At 44.0% G+C, this 26788-nt stretch overlaps 1 protein-coding gene across 2 annotated transcripts in view; it reads left to right on the top strand.

Annotated features, from left to right (window-relative positions):
- The window catches only part of AMOT (angiomotin), a 60283-nt gene that overhangs the window by 13284 nt on the left and 20211 nt on the right, over positions 1-26788 (top strand). For both annotated transcript variants that reach the window (XM_059910720.1, XM_059910721.1), the window contains exons 3-8: positions 1782-1930; positions 3812-4745; positions 10965-11466; positions 16235-16379; positions 17211-17303; positions 19830-19975. In XM_059910720.1, coding sequence (XP_059766703.1) covers positions 3874-4745; positions 10965-11466; positions 16235-16379; positions 17211-17303; positions 19830-19975 — 1758 coding nt within the window. In that variant the 5' untranslated portion in view covers positions 1782-1930; positions 3812-3873. The remainder of the gene's footprint in view (positions 1-1781; positions 1931-3811; positions 4746-10964; positions 11467-16234; positions 16380-17210; positions 17304-19829; positions 19976-26788) is intronic.

Below are 26788 nucleotides of genomic sequence, written 5' to 3'. Positions count from 1 at the left end.
TCAGTAAACTGGAGAGGAATCAGCAAAGCTTTTTTCTTAGACGGATTTCTTTTCCTCTTTTAAACAGAAACAAAAAAGGCCAGGGGGCGGGGTGGTGGGGAGGGACAATCTGTGTCCGGTTGACATAAAGTGGTTTGGGTTTTGAAAAGGATATGGAGGAGAGGGGACAAAATTAAAGGAAGAGAGTAAGATTTTGGATATGTAAAGTTTTCTTGGTGAGGAGCTGGGTGTCAGGAGCAAGCCAGTCAAAATCAGCTTGAAGAATCTAAATAGTACTGGAGAAGAATTGTAGTGGTTTCTCACCAGGGGCTCAAGTTTAAAAGCCTTGGGCTGTTTTCTGCGTGTTTCAGTTGAAGAAAAAAAAAGACAACTGTTTTGTTCAAAATTGGACAATAGAGGCACGGCGGTTATTTCCCATAGCTCTGTTAATAGCCCAGCTTTGATTCCAATTAGAAGTTGTTCCTCTGTTTTGAAATTAGGGGAGACACCCAAAAATAATTACCTTGCATATTGGAGATGATTTTGCTTTTTGCTTGTGATTATACATTGGACCAAAACAAGATGGAAAGACAAATTTCCATGTTTGTTCACTGTATATCTGTTCATTTTATTTTTGGCGACATTGCAAGGAAATAATGTTAAATTAATCACTGTGTGGTTTTGTGGATTTTTTTTTTTTAAACTTGGATGTTTTGGACATGCTCCCAAAATACAGGGACGTTTGTGTGCTTCCTTTGCATTGCTTTGCTCCTCAAATGGTGTCCCTGGTGCGGATTAAAGGCTTTCCTTTAAGCGATATGAGTGAGTCATGGCTAGGCCAGGGCAGAAAATAGGAATGTAGAACATGTGCCTCTCACCTAAACACAAACCCTTCAGTTTCATAACCATTTTGGTTGGACCTGCAGGGCTTTTCTGAGGGTCAAAGGAGTAATTCGAAATGAGGACTATGTCAGATCTGTATCTGGTGGGCGTTTGCATCTAGTCTCTATAATGTGAGTCCAGTAGTTTCCTTTTGTGGAGATACCGGGGCAGTGGAAGTGCTGAGAAAGCAAGTTGAGGCATCTTCTTGGAGAAGAGTTGCTGCTATGTGTGGAGAAGGGCAATCACTTTTGCTACTCCAGTAAGAATGGATGGGCCATTGATCAGATTGTAAGCTCCGTGAGGGCAGGAACTATGTGTTGTGCGTCTTTTGTATCCCTCATTGTGTTTAGCACAAGGTTGGCAAATGTGTGGAATAGCCAGGATGCAAGAAGTACTTAATGACTTGGTTGAAAAGAAGCTTGGGTTTTCTTCTGCCCCTCTGAGGCTGTAGCAGTTAAATCAGGAGCTTCACTGAGTGTTCTTTTTTTGTCTAAAATCTACCTTTTGATGACTGCCTTCCCTTCTGGGATGTGGGCCAGTGAGCCTCACTCACCTTTCCTGCTACTGATAGCAGTTTAAATGTTGCACCCCAAAGGTGACAGTGGTTATAGCTTTTGTCGTCACCTACCATTCCAAGTCAGAATGGAAGCAGCTGCTCCTGGGGGCTGTGAGGCTAGAGCAGAGCAATCCTGAACATTTCCATCCCCTGGAGACTGGACGACCCCCTGAACACAGCCGCTGGAGAGTGAGGTTTCTTTTTGTCCTTGTGGAAATGGACTCTGCCACTCACGTAAAAGGCAAGCACACGGGAGGTAAAGTCATCCCCTTGGAAGGACTGGTTTGGTTAACTGTTGGCCATTGGTGGCAAAATAGAAACGACGTTTTTATTTCTCCCTCCCTCCCCCTCCTGACCATTTCAGAGTGACCAGTGGTTGGACTCTTGGCGGCGCTTACCCTGAACCTGAGTGTTAGGGGAGAGGGAATCTGCCGTTGCGGTTTCTGGAGCTGCTCATAAGCAAGAATTCCCTATCCTGAGCAAGGCTTTAAGCCTAAAAGAAAGCAGAAATAGGTATGGACCATCGGTGTGAGTGGGTGCCGGTGTGTGCGTGCAAGCCCGGGTGTGTGCAGGGCGGGGCGGGTGTGGGGTGGGAGGGGGTGGCGCGCTCTTCAGAGTCTGCATTTCCCTGCCTTTCAGGAAGGCTTTCTAAGTGATTTTGTTTGAACCATGCATGCTCCCATTTCTATTTTTTGGAGAGAAGAGAAGTAGTTTTCTAGTCATCTTTCCAGTTTCAGGCACCAGCAGAAATTTATATGTTATACCTGTCAGCCTAATAGAAAATTGCAATCTGACAGTTTAAGTACAGGAGTCCCAGAGGGTCACTGCGAGAGAGGGAAAGTGGACTTAAGGGCAGGTTGCTCAGCCCCTTGGTGCGTACTTCCCCCCAAAATATGATGAATGGGATTTAAAAGGGGCCTTTGGAAGGTTAACTGTGGGGTGAAACTGCTCAATAGAACAATTAGAAACCAGGTAGCAGTAATCATGCAAGAAGTGCAAAAGGAGGGGGGATGACCTTTTTCCATCTACCACACGCATCTTCTGGGTCAATCCCTGCAAGACTAAAGGAAAGGGGGTCATGTTTCCAGAGAGACTGGAGACTATTTCAAATCATAGAAGTCACGGCCTGGGAGCCAGGACTCCAAAGTTCTCATCTAGGAACCCGAGGCTGGTTAGGTTGACCTAATTGTGACTTTTTGTGTGACATCATGTCCATTCTCCAACACTACTTAAGATCCTTGAAGTGAAAGTTTCACTATTGAATATTAGTATTGAATTGCAGGACTTAACATGACACACAGATTCTGTCCAAAGATTTTATGAGCCTCTAATGAATTTGCGTAGACTATGCTGTGCAGAGAGAGAGAGAAGAGAGAGGTCGCCTACTACCATTTTTCAGGTGGGAAAACGGAAGACAAGAAGAGAGGAATCAATTGCTTAGGTTAACCTGTAAACCCACAGCATGATTAGAATTTGAGTCTTAAGTTGTCTTTACTACTGATATCCATTTCACTCAGCCCATATTATTTCCCTAAGAAGAATTGGGGTGGGGGAAGGGATATGGTAATCATACCCTTTCCAGAAGGATGACCTTTTAGTTTTTCAATTTCTAAATGCTGTCAGTGGCACACTTCAAATAAAGAGGGCTTCCCCTTTAAGCTCCTCCTACCCAACAACAACAACAAATTCTCAATGACTATTTCTGGATGGCTGAAAGAGAAACTTTGTCAATAACAATTATCCCAAGCCCTTCTCTTACTAAGCCAAGGAGTATCCAAAATGGACAATACCAAAAGGATTTAAAAAAAAAAAAAGATATGTTTCAGAGTTTTATGAGATCAGAGAAAAAGATTTGCATCAAGCAGAGATCATTTCTATCTGGTGCAAGCCAAGCTCTCTTCACTTTTTATTTATTTGAGTTATTATTTGGCATTTTGTAGCTCCCTCCACATGCTGAACAGCTTTACAGATCCTGCCTATGGGGTAATTTCCCTCACGGTCCTTCCCCCGCTGCCACAACCATAAGAGTTGGATTTTTCATTTCAGTAGAATACAGAGAGATGAACTTTGTAAGGACCTAGGAAAATTGCCCTCTCTGATCACCCTACTTGGCTGCTTCACGTTTCCCCAGTGCTTTTAAGAGTTAAGTCAAGATTGAATACTTAACCCAGGCTAAAAGTAAAAGAGGAAACAGAGGGCTCTTATGCCTCCAAGTTCCTCGTCATGTCCATGTTAGAGCCAGAAGCCGCCAACAATTAACCGATTAATTCTAGATTCAGTTCTCTACTTTGTCTCTGCAGTGGAATCCTCACCCCCAAATACTCATTTTCTTCCCCTTTAGAGGACTGATTTATCCATCACCTGGATGTTAAGCTTCCTGTTTCCCCTTCCCAGGTCAAGGGCAGCCCAGGTGCCCAATTTCTCTCTCTCTTCACAAGGCACCACCAGCAATAGAGATGAGAAATTCTGAAGAACAGCCAAGTGGAGGAACCACAGTATTGCAGCGTCTGCTACAAGAGCAGCTCCGCTATGGCAATCCTAATGAGAATCGCAACCTGCTTGCCATACACCAGCAAGCCACAGGGAACGGCCCTCCTTTCCCCAGTGGCAGTGGGAACCCAGGCCCTCAGAATGATGTGTTGAGTCCCCAAGACCACCACCAACAGCTTGTGGCTCATGCTGCTCGACAAGAACCCCAGGGGCAGGAAATCCAGTCAGAAAACATCATCATGGAGAAGCAGCTTTCCCCTCGAATGCAGAATAATGAAGAACTCCCGACCTATGAGGAAGCCAAGGTCCAGTCCCAGTACTTTCGGGGCCAACAGCATGCCAGTGTCGGAGCTGCCTTCTATGTCACTGGAGTGACCAACCAGAAGATGAGGACTGAGGGACGCCCGTCAGTTCAGCGGCTCAATCCTGGAAAGATGCATCAGGATGAAGGACTCAGAGACCTTAAGCAAGGACATGTTCGCTCCTTGAGTGAACGACTAATGCAGATGTCACTGGCCACCAGCGGAGTTAAGGCCCATCCGCCTGTTACCAGCGCTCCCCTCTCCCCACCACAACCCAATGACCTCTACAAGAATCCCACAAGTTCCAGTGAATTCTACAAGGCCCAAGGGCCACCTCCCAGCCAGCATAGCCTGAAGGGCATGGAACACCGAGGCCCCCCACCAGAGTATCCCTTCAAGGGCATGCCACCCCAATCTGTAGTGTGCAAGCCCCAAGAGCCAGGGCACGTCTATAGTGAGCATCGTCTGAACCAGCCAGGGAGGACAGAGGGGCAACTGATGAGGTATCAGCATCCCCCTGAGTATGGAGCAGCCAGGTAAGAGAGTTCCCTTTCTGTCATTCCCTGACCTCATCCCCAACCAGCTTCTGCTGTGTGTTGGGAATCTTAAGGGAAGGAATGGGCAGGTGTTTGGTATAACAAACTCTGCAGTGCATGGCTGCCCCTGGCTTAGCAAATTTCCTGCCAACCTGAATTTCTAGCCTCTTCAGCCGTCACTAGCCCTGTATTAACATACCCTTGACTTTATAGGTTGAGCATGGCCCCAACTGCCTAGTGGCTGAACAGGAGCACAAGTCTTGATTTCAGCAGCTTTTCGCTGTCTGGTCTCCTCAGATATTGAAGGAAGAGTCAGTGTTCCTCTTCTTGTGAGTTATTAAGCCCTTCTTTGAGGGGAAGTAAATTATCTAGCACTTGAGTCTGGAATATCCTATCACTTTCATTTATTCTCCTCCACAAAGCTCTCCTCACTAATTTTTGCAAACAAATCTTTCTGCAGAATTTGTATGATTTTCTCAGACACTAAACAAACATCCAGATATTATTGTTGGGAGAACTATATATGTGCAGGTTCAGAATGTGACTTGCCTTGTACTTCCTTGCAGTTCATGAAGTCTGGACTGCTTCATCTTTCTTCTGTAGAGAGTTTGCTAGCTGCCGGTGACATTTTTAAACATCTAAGTTAAATTCACCTCATATCATATAGATGCTAAAATGCAGAAGGAAAAATATTCCCATGGCTTCTGTACAACTTGCCATTAGTTCAGGAGGACTGTTTTGTATATTCATTAATTCCTAAATGTACTTCTGAATTATTCAGGGACCCATTGACTCATTGCTGTATCAACCAGACCTTATGATTCTATGATTCTGTTCATTGTTCCTATTGTTCCTGTTGGGGCCATGTCTCCAGTCAGGAGTACTTAAGCATATGGGACAGAGGGAAGGTTTCAACCTTGGGCAAAAATGATGGCAGTTATGTGTGGTATTCCTGCCTTGTTACCATGGGTAGTTATGGGTGGCTTTTTTCTATAGGCAGCCCCTAGACGAGGCCTGTGATCTCTTTGATGCCTAACTTTTTGCCTCATGTCCCCTCTTACTCATTTGGGAAAGAGTCTCTTGGCTTGAAGTATAGTGGGTGACTCAAGAAAGAAGGCAGTCAGGGGGTGGAGTAGGGTGAAGGTAAGAGAATGCACCTGGCATTTCCTGGTATTTCATTTTTTTCACCTCTAGGTCCTGTTTTTTAGCCAGAGGCAATTCACTTTGGGCTCCACCCCTAACTTTGCCAGTTTAGGATTTTTTTAATTCCTTAACCCAGGCTGATTTCCTAACCTTTTTCAGCCTCCTCTGTGCAGCTTTCAAAGGGCAGGAGCCTAACGTCTGATAAGTGGCTTGAAACAGGAAATGGGGTAATGGACAGGGCCCTTCCGGTTTAAATGAGCAAGAACCCAATTCCTATCTGCCCAACGAAACGGAAGACCCAGGGAGGGGTTGGTCCATTGGACTGCTTAGCTTAATGGAAACCCATCCAAACCAGCAACATGGCAGTGAAGCTGGGGGGTTTTATTTTGCTCTTCTCATCAGCATGGAAGAGTGTGTGGGCCTCCCTCCTGTATGTGAGTGGGCTGTAAGTGTATTGCCTTGTGGGAGGGGAGAGTGTTGGCTGGGGTGTGGAGCAGAATCCAAGCCCCGCTCAACACATGGCCCGCCTTCCCAGGAAAGCTATTTTCAGAACTCATTCACCAGCATTGTTTGTGATCTGAAATGACTCCCACAGTGTTTGAAGCTAGATAGAAAAGCCCTTTGATCTGCCTAAATAAATATTAAGGAGCCCAAAGAGAGATTTTTTTTTCCTCCCCATACTGATTAAACCACCAGAGAAACTTAGCTGCATATATTTAACCGTAAGGTATTTGTATTTTCTCCTCCCTCCTATGTTATCTGTGGCTCTCTCGCTCTATTCCCCAAAGCGGTAGATTCCACGCTGATTACCCTCTCTTGAGCGGTATTTTAATACACAGGTTTGCTGGAACAGTTTTTTTTTTTCCTCTGTGGGAGAGGAATAGGGTGCTTGATATGCTCAAAGAATAATCAAGCCTAAGACAATCCTAACCAGAAGATGCTCTTCGTGAGCTTTGGGTCTGCAGCAGACAAACACTGGCAATAAAATTTTTGCAGAGCCTGGGGTGAGGGTGTGGCACCTATTGACAAATTACTGGCAAGGGGAGGTCCTTGAATTGCTTTCCGTAATTATACCACTTTTAGGTGGTGGCACATTTTTCCTCCTTTATTTCCTTTAACCAACTAGCTGGACAGTTTGTGAGTACCTTTCCAAGTAACTGCCGCTAGCACCAAACGATTAGAAGACAAAATCCTTAGTTCTTAATCCACAAATTACAGATCAAGATTCAGAGTAAGCTCTTTGAACAAATTGTTGTTCAAAAAACCTTTGTTGGCCCTTAGAGGTGCGGTGAAATGCTAGAGATTTGCTGTTAAAATGAACAAAACGTTATAAACCGACTTTTTTATTACTTCATCTTCCCTATGCCCTCCTCCCCACTTAAAAAATAAATATCCTGAATGCCCAGAACTCCAGATGGGAAACAAGGCCAAGCCATCTGAAGAATTAAAACTTTTCTGAATCTTTGTCTTTCTAAGTGCTGAGCCTTTTCTGCATCCGGGGTTTATACATTTATCAACTGCTTTTAAAAATTAAATCCTTTCTGTTTGTAAAGCGGCCACCTCCTTTCAATTGTTGAAATCGTGCCCAGATCTGAGGTTTCTTGAAATCCTTTTTTAGTGGAATCTAAGGGTGACCTAACTCTGTAGTTCAGAGCGGAGCTGGTTGTGCAAGAGAAACAATCAGGAATTTGCAGCCCTCTCCAGGATTCAGAGAGTAACCATCACAGAGCCTGGGAAAGGCACAGTTTCTGTGGGGAGAATAAATTGGGTTCCAGGCTGTTGGCACCTGCTCTGGTGAGAGTGTGCATGTGCGGGCTTGCACACGTGTAGGCCAGGAGTGTATAGTGTGCGTTGGGGGTGTGTGTGGGGGGCTGTGTGTCTGGGAAGGGCAGGGGCTCCAGTCAGAGAGGTGGCAGGGTGGAAGTTGCTGTGTCAGCTCAATGGATCTGCTTTTGCTTTCCCTTTGTGTCCTCACAAGCTGTCTCTGGGAGAGATTTCCCCCGGCTTTGAGGAGATGCTGATTTTGGTCACTGGCCTCTGTCCTGCGTGTATGTCAGGTCTCCTTTTCCGCAGAGCACCTGGGGCCCAGGTTGTCTTAGGAAGGAGAAGGATGAAGGGAGGGAAGGGGCAGGGAGGCAGGTCAGGGCGTCCATGGGATCATGTGATTGTGTTGTCTACAGGCGGCTTGTTGTTCCTGGTTAATGTGTCAGTGGGGAGAGATTCCTGCTGCTGTGCAGTGAAAGGACCTGGGGAGTGTGCCACTCACCCAGCTGCCACCTTTATTATTACTATTACTCTGATTATTTTTTAATCTTGAGTGTAGTTTTGCTTCCTCTGACATTCCCCCAGCTCGCTCCCACTCCCGTCATTCCTCAGCCCCCTTCTCTCAGGGGGGAATTCACAGGAGTGTTAATACTGTCCTACTTTTTCATGGTGGGCGGATGCCGGAGTCCAGATGGAGTTCGTTGGCTGGAGGGCTTTCTCTCCTTTTGCGACGGCCCAAACCTTGCTTCGTGTTTGCAAACCTGCCAGGGGCGGACTGCGTTGGTTTTCCCAACATCACGGTGCACTGAAGTCTGCTCCCTTTTCCAGCCTGGGGAACCCAAGGGGCAGCTGCCTTTTCTCCACTTATCTTTAGGCAGAGCCCAGAGTCGTGGCCGGGGCCACTGCCATCCTGGGCTTATCCTACTCTGGAGACCTCCTCCCAGAGACCTTGTGGTCTCTCCTTTCCCGAGGCCCCTGGGAGGCCATGTTCTGTCCAGGGCATGGAGGGGCCTTTCAGGAGGGAGGCCAGGGCAGGCGGGAGGCCAGTGGCCAGTCTGTTTGAGAGAGAGGTCTGGGTTGCTGATGGGACCCAGGGGAGCTGTGGGAAGGAGGCCCAGTTCACAACTGGGCATTCAGTCTTTAAAAGAGAACACCTCCCGGGCCTTGGGTTTCCAAATCGTGGCACTGAGGATGAAGGTTAATATGGTCATTTACCCCTTAAAATTTGAAAGCTGGATTGAAGAACATGAAATTTAAGCCCCTCTTTTCTGCGCAAGATATACAAAAGCCCCAACAAATCCAAGGACATCATGCTTTAACTCTAGGGATATATATAAATTATAATAGCTCTTACTAGAAGTGGAAGGAGAGCACATAGTCCATTTTACTTCTGAGGAAACTGAAGATCCACAGCATGAAAAATGCAGGAAGACTCTCCCCCAAATAAGTTTATAAACAGCTCCCAGGCTTTTGATTGAATGAGTGCTTTGAGCTCCTCGACATAACGGTTATGTATGGTAGCAACTTTCCAGTTGTAATCATAAAAACCATGTAAATTCTTCTGTCTACAAAAACTTTTCCCTCTTCAATATTCAACAATTATTTATAGTGACAGATGTGTGAAATTGGAAGAATGTGGGTACACCAGACGCATTGATGGGGCTGAGAGACAACCTTCGGCTTGAGCAGGTTTGAGGGCTCTGGCGAACATCTGGGTTATTGGATATCTGTGAGCAAGTGTTTGGAATGGTTTTGTAGCTGTAAAAATCCCTCATAATGAGGATCTCTTGTAGAGAGAGATAAATGAACAGTAATGACAACTGGAGTATGTGTGGGAGGGATGTGCTTTAGCATCTGGAATGCCTGTTAAAAGTTAATTGCTCCTGGTGATTCGTCCCAGTTTCACCACAAATTTTATGCAATTTAGTGCAAAGATTAAGTGGATATCCCATAAGTAAAATCACTAACAGGGTCAACCATTCTCATTGGGAGGTAGATATGAGACTCTTTGTAATTCCTATGGAGATCAAAACTGAGAAGAGTCCAGTATTTTTGTAATTCATTTGTGACCTCGGGAACAAAATAGGTTCATGCAGATGAAGTAACTTGAGCAAGGTTACACAGCTAGTAAGCAGTAGGAAAGGTCTCCAAACTCTGTTGGTATCCAAATCCTGTGCTCTTAGCCATCTGTCTTCCCTGGATTGAGAAATATCAACTGTAGGACAGGCATCCACAGGATGTGGGAGTATATGAGGGTAGCTGGGCATGGGCTGGGGGGTGAACAAGTTTTTTTGTTTTCAGTGTATACCGACATATTCTTCCTGGTCGTGGTGATGGTAGAAGTGATCCATCTGCATACTCTGATTGTTTCCCTTAATGGCTGATAGTCCAGTATTAGGTACAAAAATGGAAGAGTCACATTAAACCATGTACCAAAGTTCTCTTTCTAGAACTTTCTATAAGCAATAGGCTGGGAATCTGAACATCGGTGGAAATCAATGCATTATAGTAGTGGAAAGAACCAGAAAATGGGACTTAGGTTCTACCCTGGAACTGCCACTAACTCACTCTGTAATATTTGGCAGATCACTTCCCCTCTCTGTACCTCAGTTTCTCCCTCTGTCCAATGACAGAGTTGGACTACAGGATTTCTTTAAGGCCTTTCCAGTCCTTACATTTTGTGATTCAGTTAAGTCAAAAATAGTATGGTAGTGTTGCCTGTAATCCCCTCCAAATCTTGGGATTATTGCTGCTAAAAGGCATCATTCAATTATTAACTGTAATCAACAATAATTATTTGGTGTCCCTAATGTAATAAGTATCTATATATCCTCAAGTAATTTTTTGTGACTATATGAGTTATCCAAGAGAGTTGCAGATAATACGATGAAGTGTTGTTTTGACGACGGTTTGCCGTTTCCTTCTGCGCAAGTACAACGAACTTTCTAACTGTGACTCTTTCTGTGTGCTGGGCCACATATAGAATGCCAGCAAAGGGTTAGTTTAAAATCCTGAGGTGACAGTTACCTAGTTGAAGACGAATTTGAAATGCTTACCCTTGAATAACCAGTGTACAAGGATGCATCACTTAGATTTTCACCAAGCAACCTTTGAGCTCATCTGGTTCCATCCTGCACGGGATCACACCTCTGTCGGTCAGGTATTCACAGGACCCCGTAGTCTGACCCTTCCTGCTCCTCATTTCTCAGCTGCCTGGGGGCCCTGGGAGCCTCCTCGTCTCCCTTTCTTGTGCCCCTCTCCCCAGTGCCTTTAGAGGGAGCTTAACCTGAGCACACCCTCCGTGTTTTCCAGACCAACGCAGGACATCTCATTGCCGTTGTCAGCCCGGAACTCTCAGCCACACAGCCCTACTTCTTCCCTCACGTCTGGGGGTTCCTTACCCTTGCTGCAGTCTCCACCGTCCACTAGATTGTCTCCTGCCCAACACCCCTTGGTCCCAAACCAAGGAGACCACTCAGCTCACCTGCCTAGGCCGCAGCAGCATTTCCTTGCTAACCAGGCTCACCAGGGGGATCATTACCGTCTCCCCCAGCCTGGCCTGAGTCAGCAGCAGCCGCAGCCGCCGCCGCCGCCACACCATCACCACCATCACCAGCAGCAGCAGCAGCCAGGAGAAGCCTATTCAGCTATGCCTCGGGCTCAGCAGTCGTCTGCTTCGTATCAGCCAATGCCAGCCGACCCTTTTGCCATTGTTTCCAGAGCCCAGCAGATGGTTGAGATTCTCTCAGATGAGAACCGGAACTTGCGGCAGGAGTTGGAAGGATGCTACGAGAAGGTGGCGAGACTGCAGAAGGTGAGGCCCCCCGATGGGGATATTTGAGTCTTTTTGAAATCTTATTGGTTTAATATCGATGTAAAAGTCTCCACTTGTGGGTCTCTGCATGACTTATGGGCGCGTCTTCAGGATTCTTATATTTCAAGGTTATAGATGGAGCAAACTTTGGACAAGCCTTCTGCCTGTCTTTCTAGCAGAAGTAACATTTCACAGACACCATAGCCCTCAAGAAAGCTTAATTGAGTGTTTGAGAATTACAAAAGGCAGAGAAACTGCTTCAGAAGGTCAAGAACACTGGAGAGGTCTATGTAGGTGAAGGACCTGCCAGCATAAAGACTTTTCCTTTTGATTATATTTTCCCAAATACTGATTTTGAATGTTCAATATAAACCCATAGTTCCCAGAAAAATCTCACCACTGAAGTTAGATCCTGCCCTGCCTTGTTCTGGAAAGGGCTTAGAGTACTTTTCCGAGTGGCAGTTCTCACAGTAACCCTTTTTCAACACCCTTTCCTTTTCCCTCTTCTTGCTTTGGTCCTTCCCTGCAGATCAAATTCAACATCTGCTCTCTTTCTCTGGTGTGTGTGTGGGGCAGGAGGGGCTTAGCACCACAGCTGGGTGACAGGTGACAGCCCTAGGCTGAGGAAGTAGCAAAAGGAGTGTATGTCCCAAGTTCACATTCTTTCCTGGGCCCCTCCTGAGTCTACTGCAGCTGGGACTTTAGCTCTTGAGTGCCCTAAGCTAGGAACCTTAGCTCTTGGCTTCCAGTGGCTGTTGGTGAATGGGGTTATGCCTTTGGCAGCCTCTTTACAGCTTTTGTCATTGTGGAGCTCCTGTGGTTTGATCTCCCGACAATGCAGACTGTTCAGGGAGGTGAGGGTGAAGGTGGAGGAGGGAAGGAATGTTGCCTGGTATTGTTCAGCAACTCTGTCCTTAGGAGACACCCAGGAGTGGAAATTTCAGGGGCCTGAATGAAGCTGACAATATGTAAACACCAGATCTGGGTCCTAATGAAGAGGGGGGCTTACTATCAGCTAAGTATTTTTATGTAGCAAAAAATGCTTACCACCTACCCAATGTTCCCAATTCTGGATGGGGGTTGTTGGATAAGAAATGTTTCTTCCCAGCTTTGCCCACAATTTAAAATTTTCTCCCTCCTCTCATACCTGACCCCCATCACATTGGTACAATAAATTAATCATACTCACACACTAGAAGCAGACTGGCCCTTTGGCTGATTAGGTTTAACAGTTGACACCGCTCCCTAAACTCTCTATTCATGGTGGCCCTGGCCCCATCTTTGATGCAGTAAACAAAGGATGGACCCAGATCTTCTGCAGGCTCTCTTTGCCAGAGGATGGTGAATTTTTTTTTGAGGGGGAGGGTGGGTGGCAGGGAAGTGGAGCAGAATAGGATTTGGGTTGTTGTTTTGTTCCCCAGTATGGGGAAAGATGCCTCAACCAGGTGTAATCGGGACAGCTTGAGTGCTGGGAGAAGTGAAGGCCGACCCAGTGCTGTAGCGCATTAGAGGCACAGGTGGGGGAGAAGAGGACAAGGAAAGTGGGGAGAATAAGGTAGATATCAGCTAGTACTAGAAAAAAGAAGAAGGGCCGAGGCTCATGAGGGGAATAAGTAGACTGAATAAGTCTGGAAACCCACCACCATCCTCCCTCTCCCCTGCCCACAGACCAAACCAATGGATATGCCCTTCTGTGACTTCTTTTCCTGGAAGGTCCTGTTGACAGATGTACAACTTGCCCTTTTGGAGGGAACAGTATCTACAAAGAGGGTAGGGAAAGGATCGGTACAACGTCTTGAAAGAGTCCTCTGAACAGCTTGAGTAAAGGGACAGCCTTCCACGAGGATGAGGAGAAAAGGGGACCCTTGTGCACTATTAGTGGGAATGTAAATTGGTGTAGCTACCGTGGAAGGTTGGAGCATGGAGGTTTCTCAAAAAACTAAAACTAGAACTACCATATGACCCAGCAGCTCCGCTCCTCGGTATATATCCGAAAGAAACAAAAACACGAATTCAAAAAGATACATGCATCCCAATGTTCATAGCAAGATTGTTTACAATGGCCAAGATATGGAGGCCACCTAACTGTCCATCAACAGATGAATGGATAAAGAAGATGTGGTATGTATACACGCACACACACACTGGAATACTACTCAGCCATAAAAAAGAATGAAACTTTGCCATTTGCAGCAACATGGATGGACTTGGAGGACTTTATGCTTAGTGAAATCAGTCAGACAGAGAAAGACAAATACTGTACATTATCACTTATATGTGGAATCTAAAAGCAAAACAAACTAGTGAATATAACAAAAAAGAAGCAGACTCAAAGATATAGAGAACAAACTAGGGTTAAGAGTGGGGAGAGGGGAAGGGGGAGCGGAGAGATAGAGGTAGGGGATTAGGAGGTACAAACTATTGTGTATAAAATAAGCTACAGGGCTTCCCTGGTGGCGCAGTGGTTAAGAATCTGCCTGCTACCGCAGGGGACACGGGTTCGAGCCCTGGTCCGGGAAGATCCCACATGCCGTGGAGCAGCTAAGCCCATGCACCACAACTACTGAGCCTGCACTCTAGAGACCGCAAGCCATAACTACTGAAGCCCACGTGCCTAGAGCCCATGCTCTGCAACAAGAGAAGCCACCGCAGTGAGAAGCCCATGCACCGCAAAGAAGAGGAGCCCCTGCTGGCCACAACTAGAGAGAGAAAGCCACGCATAGCAACAAAGACCCAATGCAGCCAAAAATAAATTAAATAAATAAATAAATAAATAAAGCTACAAGGATATATTGTACACCACAGGGAATACAGCCAATATTTTATAGTAACTATAAATGGAATATAACCTTTAAAAATTGGGAATCACTATATTGTACACCTGTAACATATAATATTGTACATCAAATATACTTCAATAAAAAACCATAAACAAACAAACAAAAAATGGGGACTGCCTTCCAGGTGTGGCATTCTGTGGGGCACTGGAAAGCCTTGTACCCTAAAGGCTGCCCAGAGCAGACCAATACCAAGCCTGCTCTTTCAAATGGAAATGTGTATTTTCTCTACTGAGCACTTGAATTTCATGCAAAAGCTTTATCAGGCTCAGGCCTTGCAGATCTTGTCTCTAAATGCCATTCACCAGTTTTCACCTTCTGTGCTGCTATCTTGGTGCCATCTGCAAGGAGAAAAACACTCTCAAGTCTGCTCTTTTCTGTGTTGTAATCCTCATTTGTTTGCAGGCAGTCCTGCCTCAGGCATCATTTTGGAGCTGGGACAGGTGGAATCTAAGTTGTTTGGTAACCCCACCTTTCTCCGAGTCTCCCACGGGGGGCCTGATATTTCTCCCCATGAAGTACCCTGAGCTTTGTTAAGGAGGATAGTGGAAAGCTGAGAAGGAATGCAGAATGGTTGCAGGAGTCAAATTTTATTTGAAAATTGCTTAATAGGCCATGAGGTTTACTTGTCTTATACAAATCATATGCAAATATCTCTGTGGTTGTGATATGTGCAATGAAACTCTACTGGTTCCAGAAAGACTCTGGAGTCTAATTTCTTATTTTCTTCCTGATTTGGGCTGATTCAGGGCAGGACCCTTTCTCTTTGAGGTTTTGTGTGTGTGTGTGTGTGTGTGTTTTTCTCTTTTACAAGATTTGCTGGGGTGTCGTAAAACACAACTCTGATCATGAGTTTCTGTTAACAACTCTGATCGTGAGTTTCTGTTAAAAAATCTGTTCTGGTTTCCCACTGACTACGGGATAAAGTCCAAATGCCTGGCATTAAAGCCCTTTTATGATCTGACTCCAATCTGTCTTTGCAGCCAGATCTCACCAGCTTCCCCCTGTGTACCCCACAGTGTCCAGCCAAACGAGACTACTGGTCATTCTGGGAATGCATTCGCTCACTCAGAATAGAATACCCTTCCCCTCACCTCTGCTCATTGAAATCTGACCCAGCTTTCAGGATCCGACTCTAAATGCCACCTCCTCCCTGAAATTCTTCTCCTCTCACTTCACCCCCAAGCAGGAATAACCTCTTCCTCCCCTACACTTTATAACTTTACTCCTACTTTCCTTAATAATGTATCTTTCCCTATATTCTTTTACTTGATTAGACTGAAAGCTTCTTGAGGGCAGTTATAATGTCCTCATTCATATTTACACACCCTACAGTGCTTTAAAGAGTTCTTGTAATACTTGGCCCCTGGTAAATGTTTGTTAAATTGAACTGAACTAACTACATGAGGCTGAGGCTTAGGGTTTTTAGGGTTCACCTCTGCCACTGACTTGCTCTAGAAAAGGCCATTGAAGTCTTCTCTCTGCTAAAATGGGGAGAGGTACCCTTGTGTAGGCCAATATCATCCCGGATTGAAATAAACATATGAAAGCCCTTCGAACGCTCTGCAATAACTATATACATTATTATTAATATTTTCAAAATTAAGAAATTCTTATTTGGAAAGGAAAATCATTTATAACTATACTTATGAAATTTATCCTCTCCTACCACCTTCTCTGAAGGCAGAAACATGTATTTGTTTTTAACCTGAGGAAATCTCGTGACCCGGTGAGTTAATTACTGAGCTCAAAGTTGAACTTAGAAATTCTTCCAGGAAACTTTTCTCATCTGACTGTGTTATGCTTGCCTCCTGGCCATCTGTAAAGCCCTGGGAGAAGTTCTCATTAAGGATTTACATATAAGTTTTCAGATCGTCTTCCCCATCAACTTCCTATCATCATCACTATCTTTCATTTTTGTTGTTGTTCAGGTGGAGACAGAAATCCAGCGTGTCTCAGAGGCATATGAGAACCTTGTGAAGTCATCCTCCAAAAGAGAGGCCCTGGAGAAAGCCATGAGAAACAAGCTTGAGGGCGAGATTCGGAGGATGCATGACTTCAACAGGGATCTGAGAGGTGAGGGAATCACTTCTGAAGCATCAGTCAAGATGGTGAAGGGACCAATAAGGTCCTACTGTAAACAACAAGGTCCTACTGTATAGCATAGAGAAGTATATTCAATATCCTGTGATAAAGCATAATGGAAAAGAATATAAAAAAAGAATGTATATATATAAATATGTATAACTGAATCACTTTGCTGTGCAGCAGAAATTAACACAACATTGTAAATCAACTATACTTCAATTTTTAAAAAAAGGATGGGGAAGGGAAGGGCTAAGCTAAGGAGCACATGGCGAGGCTTCTAGGTCTTGTCCAGCCCACTAGGATAGTCAGCAAATTGCAGAGCATAGACCAGGCTAGGTTTTTGTGACTACAATAGTGTGTGGTCCTAAGCTTTCTTAATCAAAGTGGGATGAACTGATGTGTGAATCAGACAGTATCCCTCCCGGGTCTCCTGGACCCACTTGGCCTGTCCCCATAGTCTGTGTTACCTCTCTTCCTTTCCAGGTTTAAAGATTTTGTAATAACTTTGATGCTTTTTTTTTTCCTGGTGAATGAAAGCTATCATATATTCAGGGATGGATTCCTTGGTTGGAATTTAGAAATCTGCACTAAGGTTTTCTCAGTGAGGAGTGAAAGTATTAAAGTACTCACCTCCTCCTTCCCCGTCATGGTCTAGTATTGTTTTGGGATCCACATTTGCAAACCTATATCTGTGTCACCCCTTCTTGTGTAACAAGAAGAGACATGCTTGTTTTGCCCAAGATCACTGTTTAGAGGGCAAATAGCATGTGCTTGGAAGTTTGTCCTTAGGGCCCTGTTGATTGTCTCCAAATTCCACAGAGCGTCTAGAGACGGCCAACAAGCAGCTTGCAGAGAAGGAATATGAGGGGTCAGAAGATACCAGAAAAACCATCTCTCAGCTCTTTGCAAAAAGTAAGTCTGAAAGCTTCAGCAGCAGGTATTAATATGTGGGTGGGAGTGAGGTGTATGAAAAGGTTACACAGTTCTATTTAGCCTTCTAGAACAGCCAGGGCAGAGCGAATGTCATCTAAGGATTCTTTTTCCTGTTCAAGCATGAAGTTGGGAGATTGTGTTCTTTTCCTTCCGGCCAAGAAGGCTGCTTGCTGCAACATCTAGTCACATCAACATAACTCCTTCTGTATTGAAACAGAGAAGCCCCTTGGAATCCCTGCTTTTTGTCATGCTAGCTGAAAAGGACCTTGATAAACTTGGGGTCCCTTAATATTGAAGGGATTTATCGTTGAAGGCTCCATGTGTTGGCTCTGGAAGAGATGGGATTAACATGCAGGATGGATGATTAGTGCTTAGCATACCCAACTTGTACCTGGGGCTCCCTTAAACACCCTGTATTATATCATATCATTCCATGTTGGGGGATTACAAGGGTAGCTGGATGGAGACCACTGCTAAGGCCTCAACTAGTGACTCTGGTATGGAGTTGGAGGGTGTGGGGGAGGGCAGAGCTATGTCTTCCTCCTAAATAGTGTTTCCTTTGTCTGGAAATACTCTTAGGACCCTGACAATGAATTAATCCTCTTCTTTATTGGGTCCCTAATGGACTCCACCCAGCTAGACAATGCCTCATTCTTTCCAATTGCCACAGTAAAACCAGCAATAAAAACTACACAGTGGATTGAGTCCATAGGGAGAGTGAATTTTGGGGGAAACAGATGATCTACCCTGACTCCTGCAGATGCCCATAGTTGGTGTCCCCTACCCCTGGCCTCCACCAGTGCGGTTCCCAGCAGGAGGAGTGCTTGATGGGGACTTGTCAGGCCCCATCTTTGCTGGGCCTCCACATGACCCTTTCAAGTCATTCCATGCGGTTTCCAGTCAGCTTTTACAAGTTGTTTGATGTTCACTTAACAATATCTCCCTCCCTTCCTGGGTTGCTCTCTTGTGCTTTGGCTTTAGAACTAGGGCTTTTTTTTTTTTTCTTCCTCATTTCCCTGAGCCTCCTGTTCCTTTGTCAGTATGTCTTAGAGAAAGGAATGTAGTTTTTCTGGTGTCATCAGTGCTTAGTGTAAGTTGTTGTGAAGTTGCCAGTGTCACAGTTACCTTGGAAGCTACTTCACTGGTGGAGAGCGTGGCAGCCTCCCAGTATAAAACTAAACAGAAAATGTATGGATTCTTGGCCCTGGATCTGCTACTTCACACTTCTCCCTGCATGGAGATGGCATTTCAGGTGTCCTAGGAGTTCTGCTGCTGGTTTATAAAATGTGGTAATTTAGTAGGTCAAATTGTATTCACAGCAGGGTGAAAGACTGTCAAATGGTTCTAGAAGGGAAAAGTGAACTCTACCTAGTAGGCAGGGCCTGACTTTAATTTCTTTTGCCTTTGGGCGTCAACAGGGCGCCACATGGTTGGAAGTATGTCAGGAGCCAAGAAAGCCCTCTTGAAAAGGCCCCCTAGAGAGGCCAGACCAACGCAATACTAGGAGAAGGCGGTGTGGTACAGTACAAAAAGCTTAGAACAACCTGGCCTTAAGTGTGGGCTCCACTACTTACTCTCCAGTTGTGGGACCTGGTGCAAGTTACTCAAGCCCTCAGAGGCTCTGTTTTCTCATATGCACGATGGAGAAGAGAATAATACAACACCTGCCGTGTATGGCTGTTCTGAGGATTAAGTTAGTACAATACTCGGTATGCAATAAGTATTCAACAGATGTTTATTTCTTCCCAAGGTACATCTGAATAGATATGTAAAGTCAGAGTGGGAAGGAAGGTGAGGCTGTCCTATTAAAGTCTTTCCTACAAACTTATGTATCAATGTCTTGAGAGGAAGGGCACTCTACCTCCCAATGAGAATCAAAACCGCTCATTTGAGTTTCTGGTATGAGGTCTGTCCTAGTTAAAAGGGGAGGGACCTAGAAAGGCATGAGGCATAACTACATATGTCATGGTCATCTGTAGCTACAATGTGATCGTGGATTGACCTCAGTTAGAAAATCATGTTAGTGAGTAAAGGGTGGGATTTGCGGTTTTATGCATTTTATGAAATACCATTTTTATATTGATTTAATATACTGTCATGAGGAAACAATGGGGAAAATTTGTGGAGGCTCAACTGCTCATTGGCCAAGACAAGACTGTTTGAAGAAATAAAATTGAGGAGACAAGCCTACCTGTTCTTCTGACATATGTGTGTGTGTGTATGTGTATGTGTGTATATTCTTCTTTGTATAATACTTTCCACAACACTTTTTACATCTACTTTCTCACTGCTTCTGCACACCACCATTGTTAAGTGACTTCTGAATTTATACAGCAAGTTAGTGGTAGAGCCAGTGATAAGAGTCCAGATCTTGGTGTCCTGGTTCTTGCGGCTGTGTGTGAGAACACTTAGAACGTCTAGTAATGGGTATGATTGTCAGTTTTGCTCAGGTAAGGTTTTGAGCTAGCTCCGGAATGGCAGTATTGATATTTCATGTCCTGATAGATAAGGAGAGCCAGCGGGAGAAGGAGAAACTGGAAGCGGAGCTGGCCACTGCCCGTTCTACCAACGAGGACCAAAGGCGACACATCGAAATCCGAGACCAGGCCCTGAGCAACGCCCAGGCCAAGGTGGTAAAGCTGGAGGAAGAGGTATGTGTAGTTTCCTCGGGTAGCATATGAGCCTGAGGGTAGAAGAGCTGGGAAACCAAGGGCACTGGGGGTCCCCCCACTTTGGCGAACTGTCAGCTGCATCATCCCCCAACAGGAAGGTGCCATCTGCTACTTCTAGTTATAACCGTGCTGATGTGAGTAGACTTTGATTTCTTTTTTCTTCTCTTCAAGTTCCTTCCTTTTGCTCCAGAATAGAAAGTCACCAAGGTCAAGGATAAATTTTCATTTGCTCATTCATATAATAAGCTAACCACACGCCTTCCCTAAGTTCTGACTGTGTACCTAGCCCTGCCTTAAATTAAGCCTATGACAGATTTTATATATATATATACACTTACATATGTATATGTACACGTGTGTGTATGTACACACACACACACACACACACACATATATATATGTATGTATATATAGTCCTGCTCTTACAGGGCTTTAAAGCTTTATTTTGGAAGGGCTAGAAAAGGATTCCGGATATATTTTTTTTTTTAATAAATACTTTGTGCGGACTCTATGTGGCATAGGAGATACAGAGATTTTTTTTTAAATTTATTTATTTATTTATTTATGGCTGTGTTGGGTCTTTGTTTCTGTGCGAGGGCTTTCTCTAGTTGTGGCAAGCGGGGTCCACTCTTCATCGCGGTGCGCGGGCCTCTCACTGTCGCAGCCTCTCTTGTTGCGGAGCACAGGCTCCAGACGCACAGGCTCAGTAATTGTGGCTCACGGGCCTAGTTGCTCCGCGGCATGTGGGATCTTCCCAGACCAGGGCTCGAACCCGTGTCCCCTGCACTGGCAGGCAGACTCTCAACCACTGCGCCACCAGGGAAGCCCCGATTCCGGATATTTTAAGGTACTCCAAGGATGTTGAAATCAGAATGGTCCTTGTCTCCCCATGCTCAGTGGGAAGTTGGTCCTCTCAGGCAAAATAATGAATCTTGAGGGCTATGCCACTTGTTGTTGGATTTATTTTGCAGATTGATTTTTGAATAGAAGCAATCTTGGGGTGCCTGGGACAGGATGGGATCCAAGGACCATCTACAGTTTATGGTAGGCCAAGAGCTCTGCCCTGGCTCTTACTGGCTAGGTTCTGGAATGTAGGTATGTGGTAGGGTGAAGTTCTCAGTTATTTGTGTGCAAGGATGGAGCCTTTCCTTGGCAAATGCAAGGGCCCCCAGACTACTAAGCATCTGATTAATATGTATCTGATTACCCTCAATGTAGATGTTACTCAATTGCAACACTAAGCTGTGTTTATATGAAATAGAGGGAACTTTGCTGCTGGCCTGTCATTCATTAATCTTGGATGTCAGTTGTCATTGTATTGGAGTACTACTAGGTCTTAGATGTTTTGCACTTCAGGGAGTGGGTATATTCCAGCAAAAACATGATGCTAAAATGTAACTTGGTAAAGAAAATTTCACATCTCACTGACTTGTCTATTCTAAAATTAGAATTGTTTTAAAAGAAAAAAAAATAGCCTCCATTATAAGATGCTGAAATCTTTATAAACTTGAGATTAAAAAAGCGTTTAGTGACCAAACCTTGAGCATTCTGGCTACTGCAGGTGAGGTATCTTTCCTACTTTCATTCATTGCCTGTTTCCTCTCCCTTAGTAAGAATGTCTAGTTCTTAAAGATCTCCTGACTTACAGATATCCTTTGATTTCTTTTGTGGGTGTTAACACAGTTGTTGGAGCTATATTGTGGGCTCATGCTTTTCTAGTAGGTGATGCCACCTAACCTATGATGTCCTTTAACCTGAATTGCTAAACTGTTAAACTTCAGGTTGTATAAAGTCACGCTGATGTTCTGCTTCATCAGTTGTCTAGATCAGAAATACTGCCAAGTTGCTTTATTGAAAGTGAGGGATACTTGTACATGCTTGGTGTCCAGGTCTTAAGAGCTTAGCACACCCTTTAGCCAGCCCTTCGCCATACCTCATATATTCCCTTCTTTTCCCTTTTTGCAAGGAAATGACAGAGTAAATTACAGGACCGGGGATAAGACTGTATTCTTTTAGAGAAGGGAAAACTGAGAGACCCGCTGAGAAGTAGTTTGCTGGTGGTCACATGGCAAGTCTTGGGCAGAGCCAGGAATAAAACTGGAATCTCATGACTCTTCATTCCCTAGACCCTGCTGCCTGTCTCCCCGTCTGAATCATCCTTTGGTTCCACTCCCAAAAAGAAAATGTGGGCGCCTGTTCAGATTTAGTAACCTCTGCATCTTTTAATTTGAAAAGAAATTGCTTTACCCATTGGACCCCTGTTTTTCAACAGACTATGAGAAGCTTGTCTGGACTGCTTTGAGATTGGGGTATATATACAGCCCCACTGCCCCTCCTGGAAGGGTGCCCATCCAGTTGGAGATAAATGGATACAAAGATTCTGCAACCATCTTGGTTTGCAGTGTCTGAGGGCTCAGTGGTATTACTATTTCCATGATTAACAACCAGTTAGTCTGTAGTTCCCACCGGGCAGCCCTCACTGAAACAGTTGCCTGACATATATTTCTGGCTTCAGACTTCTGAGGCTTTTCTGGGAATTTGTTCCAGAGATTTTTAGTCATTTTCCAAGGCCCTGCTCCAAAATATGTAGATTTACAATTTAAAGAAGAAGCTCTAAATATTGGGCTAGGATTGAATGATGGCATCTAGTGGTCAGAGATATCTCACATGAACTCATCAATTATTGTTAATTTTTTAGTCCTCATCCAACCTTTTCTTTTGCACGGAGTCTAGTTGTTGGGAAATTCTGAGCTGCTGTTGCTAAAGGAGGCGGAACCTTTGATGGTCCTATTTTCCTTTTCATTTTAGTAGCCTATCAGAGCTGAGTCTGCTCCTGGGTGGTATTTGTCCTATCTCCTCCATAATATTCAAAGGAAAACATTCCTTTCCCTTATCTTCAAAGACAGGAATTGATAACTGAAGTTTTGCTTTTTTGCTGTGACTCAACCCCCACTAGGTCTCATTTTTCCTGGGGTAAAATTTTTAAGTGCAGAACATTTAGGAGGTACTTAAGGTGAGTAGGTTAGCCCTGGAACTAATCTAGTAAGGATTCTTCATTGTGATTCCTTCACAAAATTAGTGAGCATTTCTAAATCAGTAAGAGTATTCACAAATAGAAAATATATCCCTCTATCTGTTGGAGATGGCTCAAGTCAGGTCATGTTGGAAGGCAGAGTGATATGTCAGATGCCTGCCTATGTCTCATAGAAACAGATAATTTAGTTATGGCTTACAAATGGCACCATGCATTTTCCTTAGAAGTTCTTCTAGGGAAAACCTCTCTAGTCTACTTAGCAAATGAGAATTAGGGGAACTTTCCCAAATTAAGCCTTTTTTCTAGGGAGTATTTTCTTAGCCTACTAAGTGCAAGGCCACTCAGGTTTAACTATTTTGCGTTGCATCAAGATGGTCAGGTTGACACATATATTGACTCATTATGTTGTACACCCGAAACTCATGTAATGTTACAAGTCATTTATATCTCAATTTAAAAAAAAAGATGGTTAGGGAACGATTATGACTACTTTAATGGTCTGAAGACTCTTGCATATATTTATGTCTTTCTCTATACAATGTCCTCATTTAGATACTTTCACTAAAATCCATTCCATCTTTCTAATCTTATTAAGTCTTTTGCCCATGACACTCAACATTCACTGTGCTCTAAGCTCTATACAGAAATGGTGCCTCAGGCTTACAGAGAACTTTCTCCTGCAATCACAACTTCCTTCCTCTTCCAAGTTCAGCACAGATTCTCTCACGGACCCTGCTCTGCTGACATCGAGGGATACGGTATCTTGCCGGGAAGGGGAAAGCACTCTAAAGAGCAGACCTGTTTTTTGGTGATTCACTATAATCCAGGTCTTGCCACCAATCTACAGCTTATGCAGCAGGCAGCTGGCTGGCGTAAATGGTGCCTTTCCATCCCTGCCCTTATCTTTCGGGACACGTAGGTCCTGTTGAAGTGGAGGTTCATTAAACTCCAAGTCAAAAGAATTCTGTGTGCTACAGCAACCATGGTATTCTCCCATTCAAAGAGACCTCCCTCTGCCCCCCACTAATCTGACCTCACTGGAGAGTTTTGACAGATGCCTGGCATATCCACTCACAAGGCTCAAGGCAGCCCAGGCTTCTGGCCGGCTGCTGTCTTATGATGATCCAGAGCCGAGCCACTGCTTGGGTAATTGTTTCAGGGATGGTGGGAAAAAGGCCCTGGCAAGATCAAAGAGGGAAGATGCTGCGGGTGGGCTGCTTACTGAGCAGAGTGCATAGGAGGGGATAGAGCGGAATGTGGGAGGGCTGGCAGAAAGAGCCAGCGAGCCTTGTTCTTTGGCTTTAGGCTAGATTGACAGCCACAGAGATTCAGGGGAAAAAAAGGACCCAAGTGTTAACCTTTTCTCAACTGCAATGTCTGGTGCAGACATTTAGACATTGCAGTGAAAACTCTTAGTGGAGGTGCATTTTCCAGAGTCATTTTGCCACTCCTCTCAATTCTCCAAAACTAAATTCATATTGTTTCTCTTCATTTCCACCATTATTCTTCATGATTCATACTTTCTCTTATTTCTAGATCTCTTGCCATTTATTTGATTTGTCTCTTTGGTTTTAGAGATACATCATTTTCTGCTATCACACCTATCCACACAGCACCGTAACTAGTCTCCTTCTTTCCCAATATTAGAGGAAGATGTCCTAGGCATAGACATTTATATGTCTAATCCAAAATAATCCTCAAACAGTAGGATTTTGTTGGTATAGGTAAAACTCATACAATAGTTATGATGGATTATAAATGTGATAGAAGATCTGACGGTATGAATTATGTGTGCATTGAGAGTATTGATAGGAATTCAGATAAAATACATATCTACCCAGAAATCTTCCAGAGTGTTCTGTTGACTTATTTGAAGGGCATTTCATCTAAGGATGACTTTTCCCATATTTATGGCAGCATATTTTCTTTGAAGTAGGTATTGCTCCACTCAGTATAAGAAATTATGTTCCCCACCCCCAATAGAGGTGGAGCTACTTCTCAAAGCTTGATTTTCTCAGTTTTTCCTATGATTTTGGCTTTTGAAATTCCCAAATTGAAAGTCTTGTGTATTTTTCTTTAGCCTCCTTAAGAGAATGAACTCCATTCCCTTGGTAGCAAGTTTCTAGGCGTGGTTTTTTTTTTACTCTTCAATTCTTTTAATATCTACCAGTGGACCACAGCTTCTTGGCAATGGACACAGGCAACTTGCTAATACCAGGGTAGTGTTACCAAATTGCTTCAGAGGGAACTCTTACTTGGAGCCATGGGCTCCTGGGCAAGGCTAAATAAGATCAAATGGAAATCACTGAAGGCTCGTGGAGTAACATATAACTTAGTTGTATGAAGGAGAGGAGCAAAGAAAGTACACTTCGGTTGTGACATTTGTGACACCATGAGTGTTTGGAGTTCTGGGTGATAGAAGGGAAGATGAAAATCAGACATAATGAAGGATGGCCTCTGTGACACTGGACTTAGTTCTGTATTATTAGTCTCAATGTCCTTTAGTCATCAGAGTGTGTGTATATATTGGTGTTCATCTACCTAATAATAGTAGCCCACCCCCTCTATCCATATTATATTTTTTATTATTTATTAAGACTTTACTTTTTTAGGGCAGTTTTATGTTCACAGCAAAATTGAGGGACAGGTACAGAGACTTCCCTATATACTCATTGCTGCCACATATGTACAGCATTACCCATGCTCCCCTGTTATCACCTTCCCCCACCAGAGGGTTACATTTGTTACAGCTGATGAACCTACATTGACACATAATCACCCGAAGTCTGTAGTGCATATTAGGGTTCACTCTTGGTAGTATACATTCTGTGGGTTTGGTAAATGTATGTAATTATATGTATCCATCATTATGGTATCATACAGAATATTTTCACTGTGCTAAAAATCCTCTGTGTTCTGCCTATTCATTCCTACCATGTATTTTTAACCTTTCAAAAATATTTCCAAATACTTACTACATCCCCACTATAAAGCTTGGAAGTTTCAGTAGAGTAGGAAATTAAAGTGCAGACAGTTTATACAGTTAGTAATACATCTAGAAGAAAACCCAGATCTCTTAATTCCAAAATATCCCATACTATGCTTTGTCCACCAGTGAATAAATGGAGAAGGTTGATGATTAAATCACTTCCTTACAAATGGCTGAGACAAATGGGTAGCTTTAGGGGCCCTAGAGGTAATTTTGTATATAGCCATCCTTGAAAAAATAAATTTGAAAGACATCTGCAGTTGTTGGAAGGAGGGAAGAGATGCCATCACGTGGTATTCATTTGCAGGGATCAGATTTTCCTGAGTCAGAAGGGGGTTAAGAGATCTGCCAAATGCTTGGGAATGGGTTCAAATTATTGCAGAAGTGCAATGGAAAAACATGATTGATTGAGCTCAAGAGTATTTGCTCTATTCTTCAATAGGTTGCCTTCCTGCTGTTCTTCCTCCCAATTTTATGACTCCCCTTTAAAAACTTATCTCTTAATAGGAATGATCTGAAACCCTTATCTTGACTTTCCAAGCAAAGTGAATACATTTATGAATGTGTATGTTTATTATTTTTATATTTTCAGTGTTATAGCTAAGCTATGCTTTGCTCATCTTTGTTTTTGTATTTGACAGTTATTTAATATTAACTGGTCACCAAGAGTGTAGTGAAAAATGAACTAGATCTAGAACTTAAGAGAGATATGAAGGAAAATAGAGGGCCCTACCCTTAAGTGGCTTATGGGATACTGCCCTCCAATGGG

The sequence above is a fragment of the Balaenoptera ricei genome, chromosome X, assembly GCF_028023285.1.
Source record: "Balaenoptera ricei isolate mBalRic1 chromosome X, mBalRic1.hap2, whole genome shotgun sequence".
In the NCBI taxonomy this organism is placed as follows: domain Eukaryota; kingdom Metazoa; phylum Chordata; class Mammalia; order Artiodactyla; family Balaenopteridae; genus Balaenoptera; species Balaenoptera ricei.
This window is presented reverse-complemented; position numbering and strand designations above follow the sequence as displayed.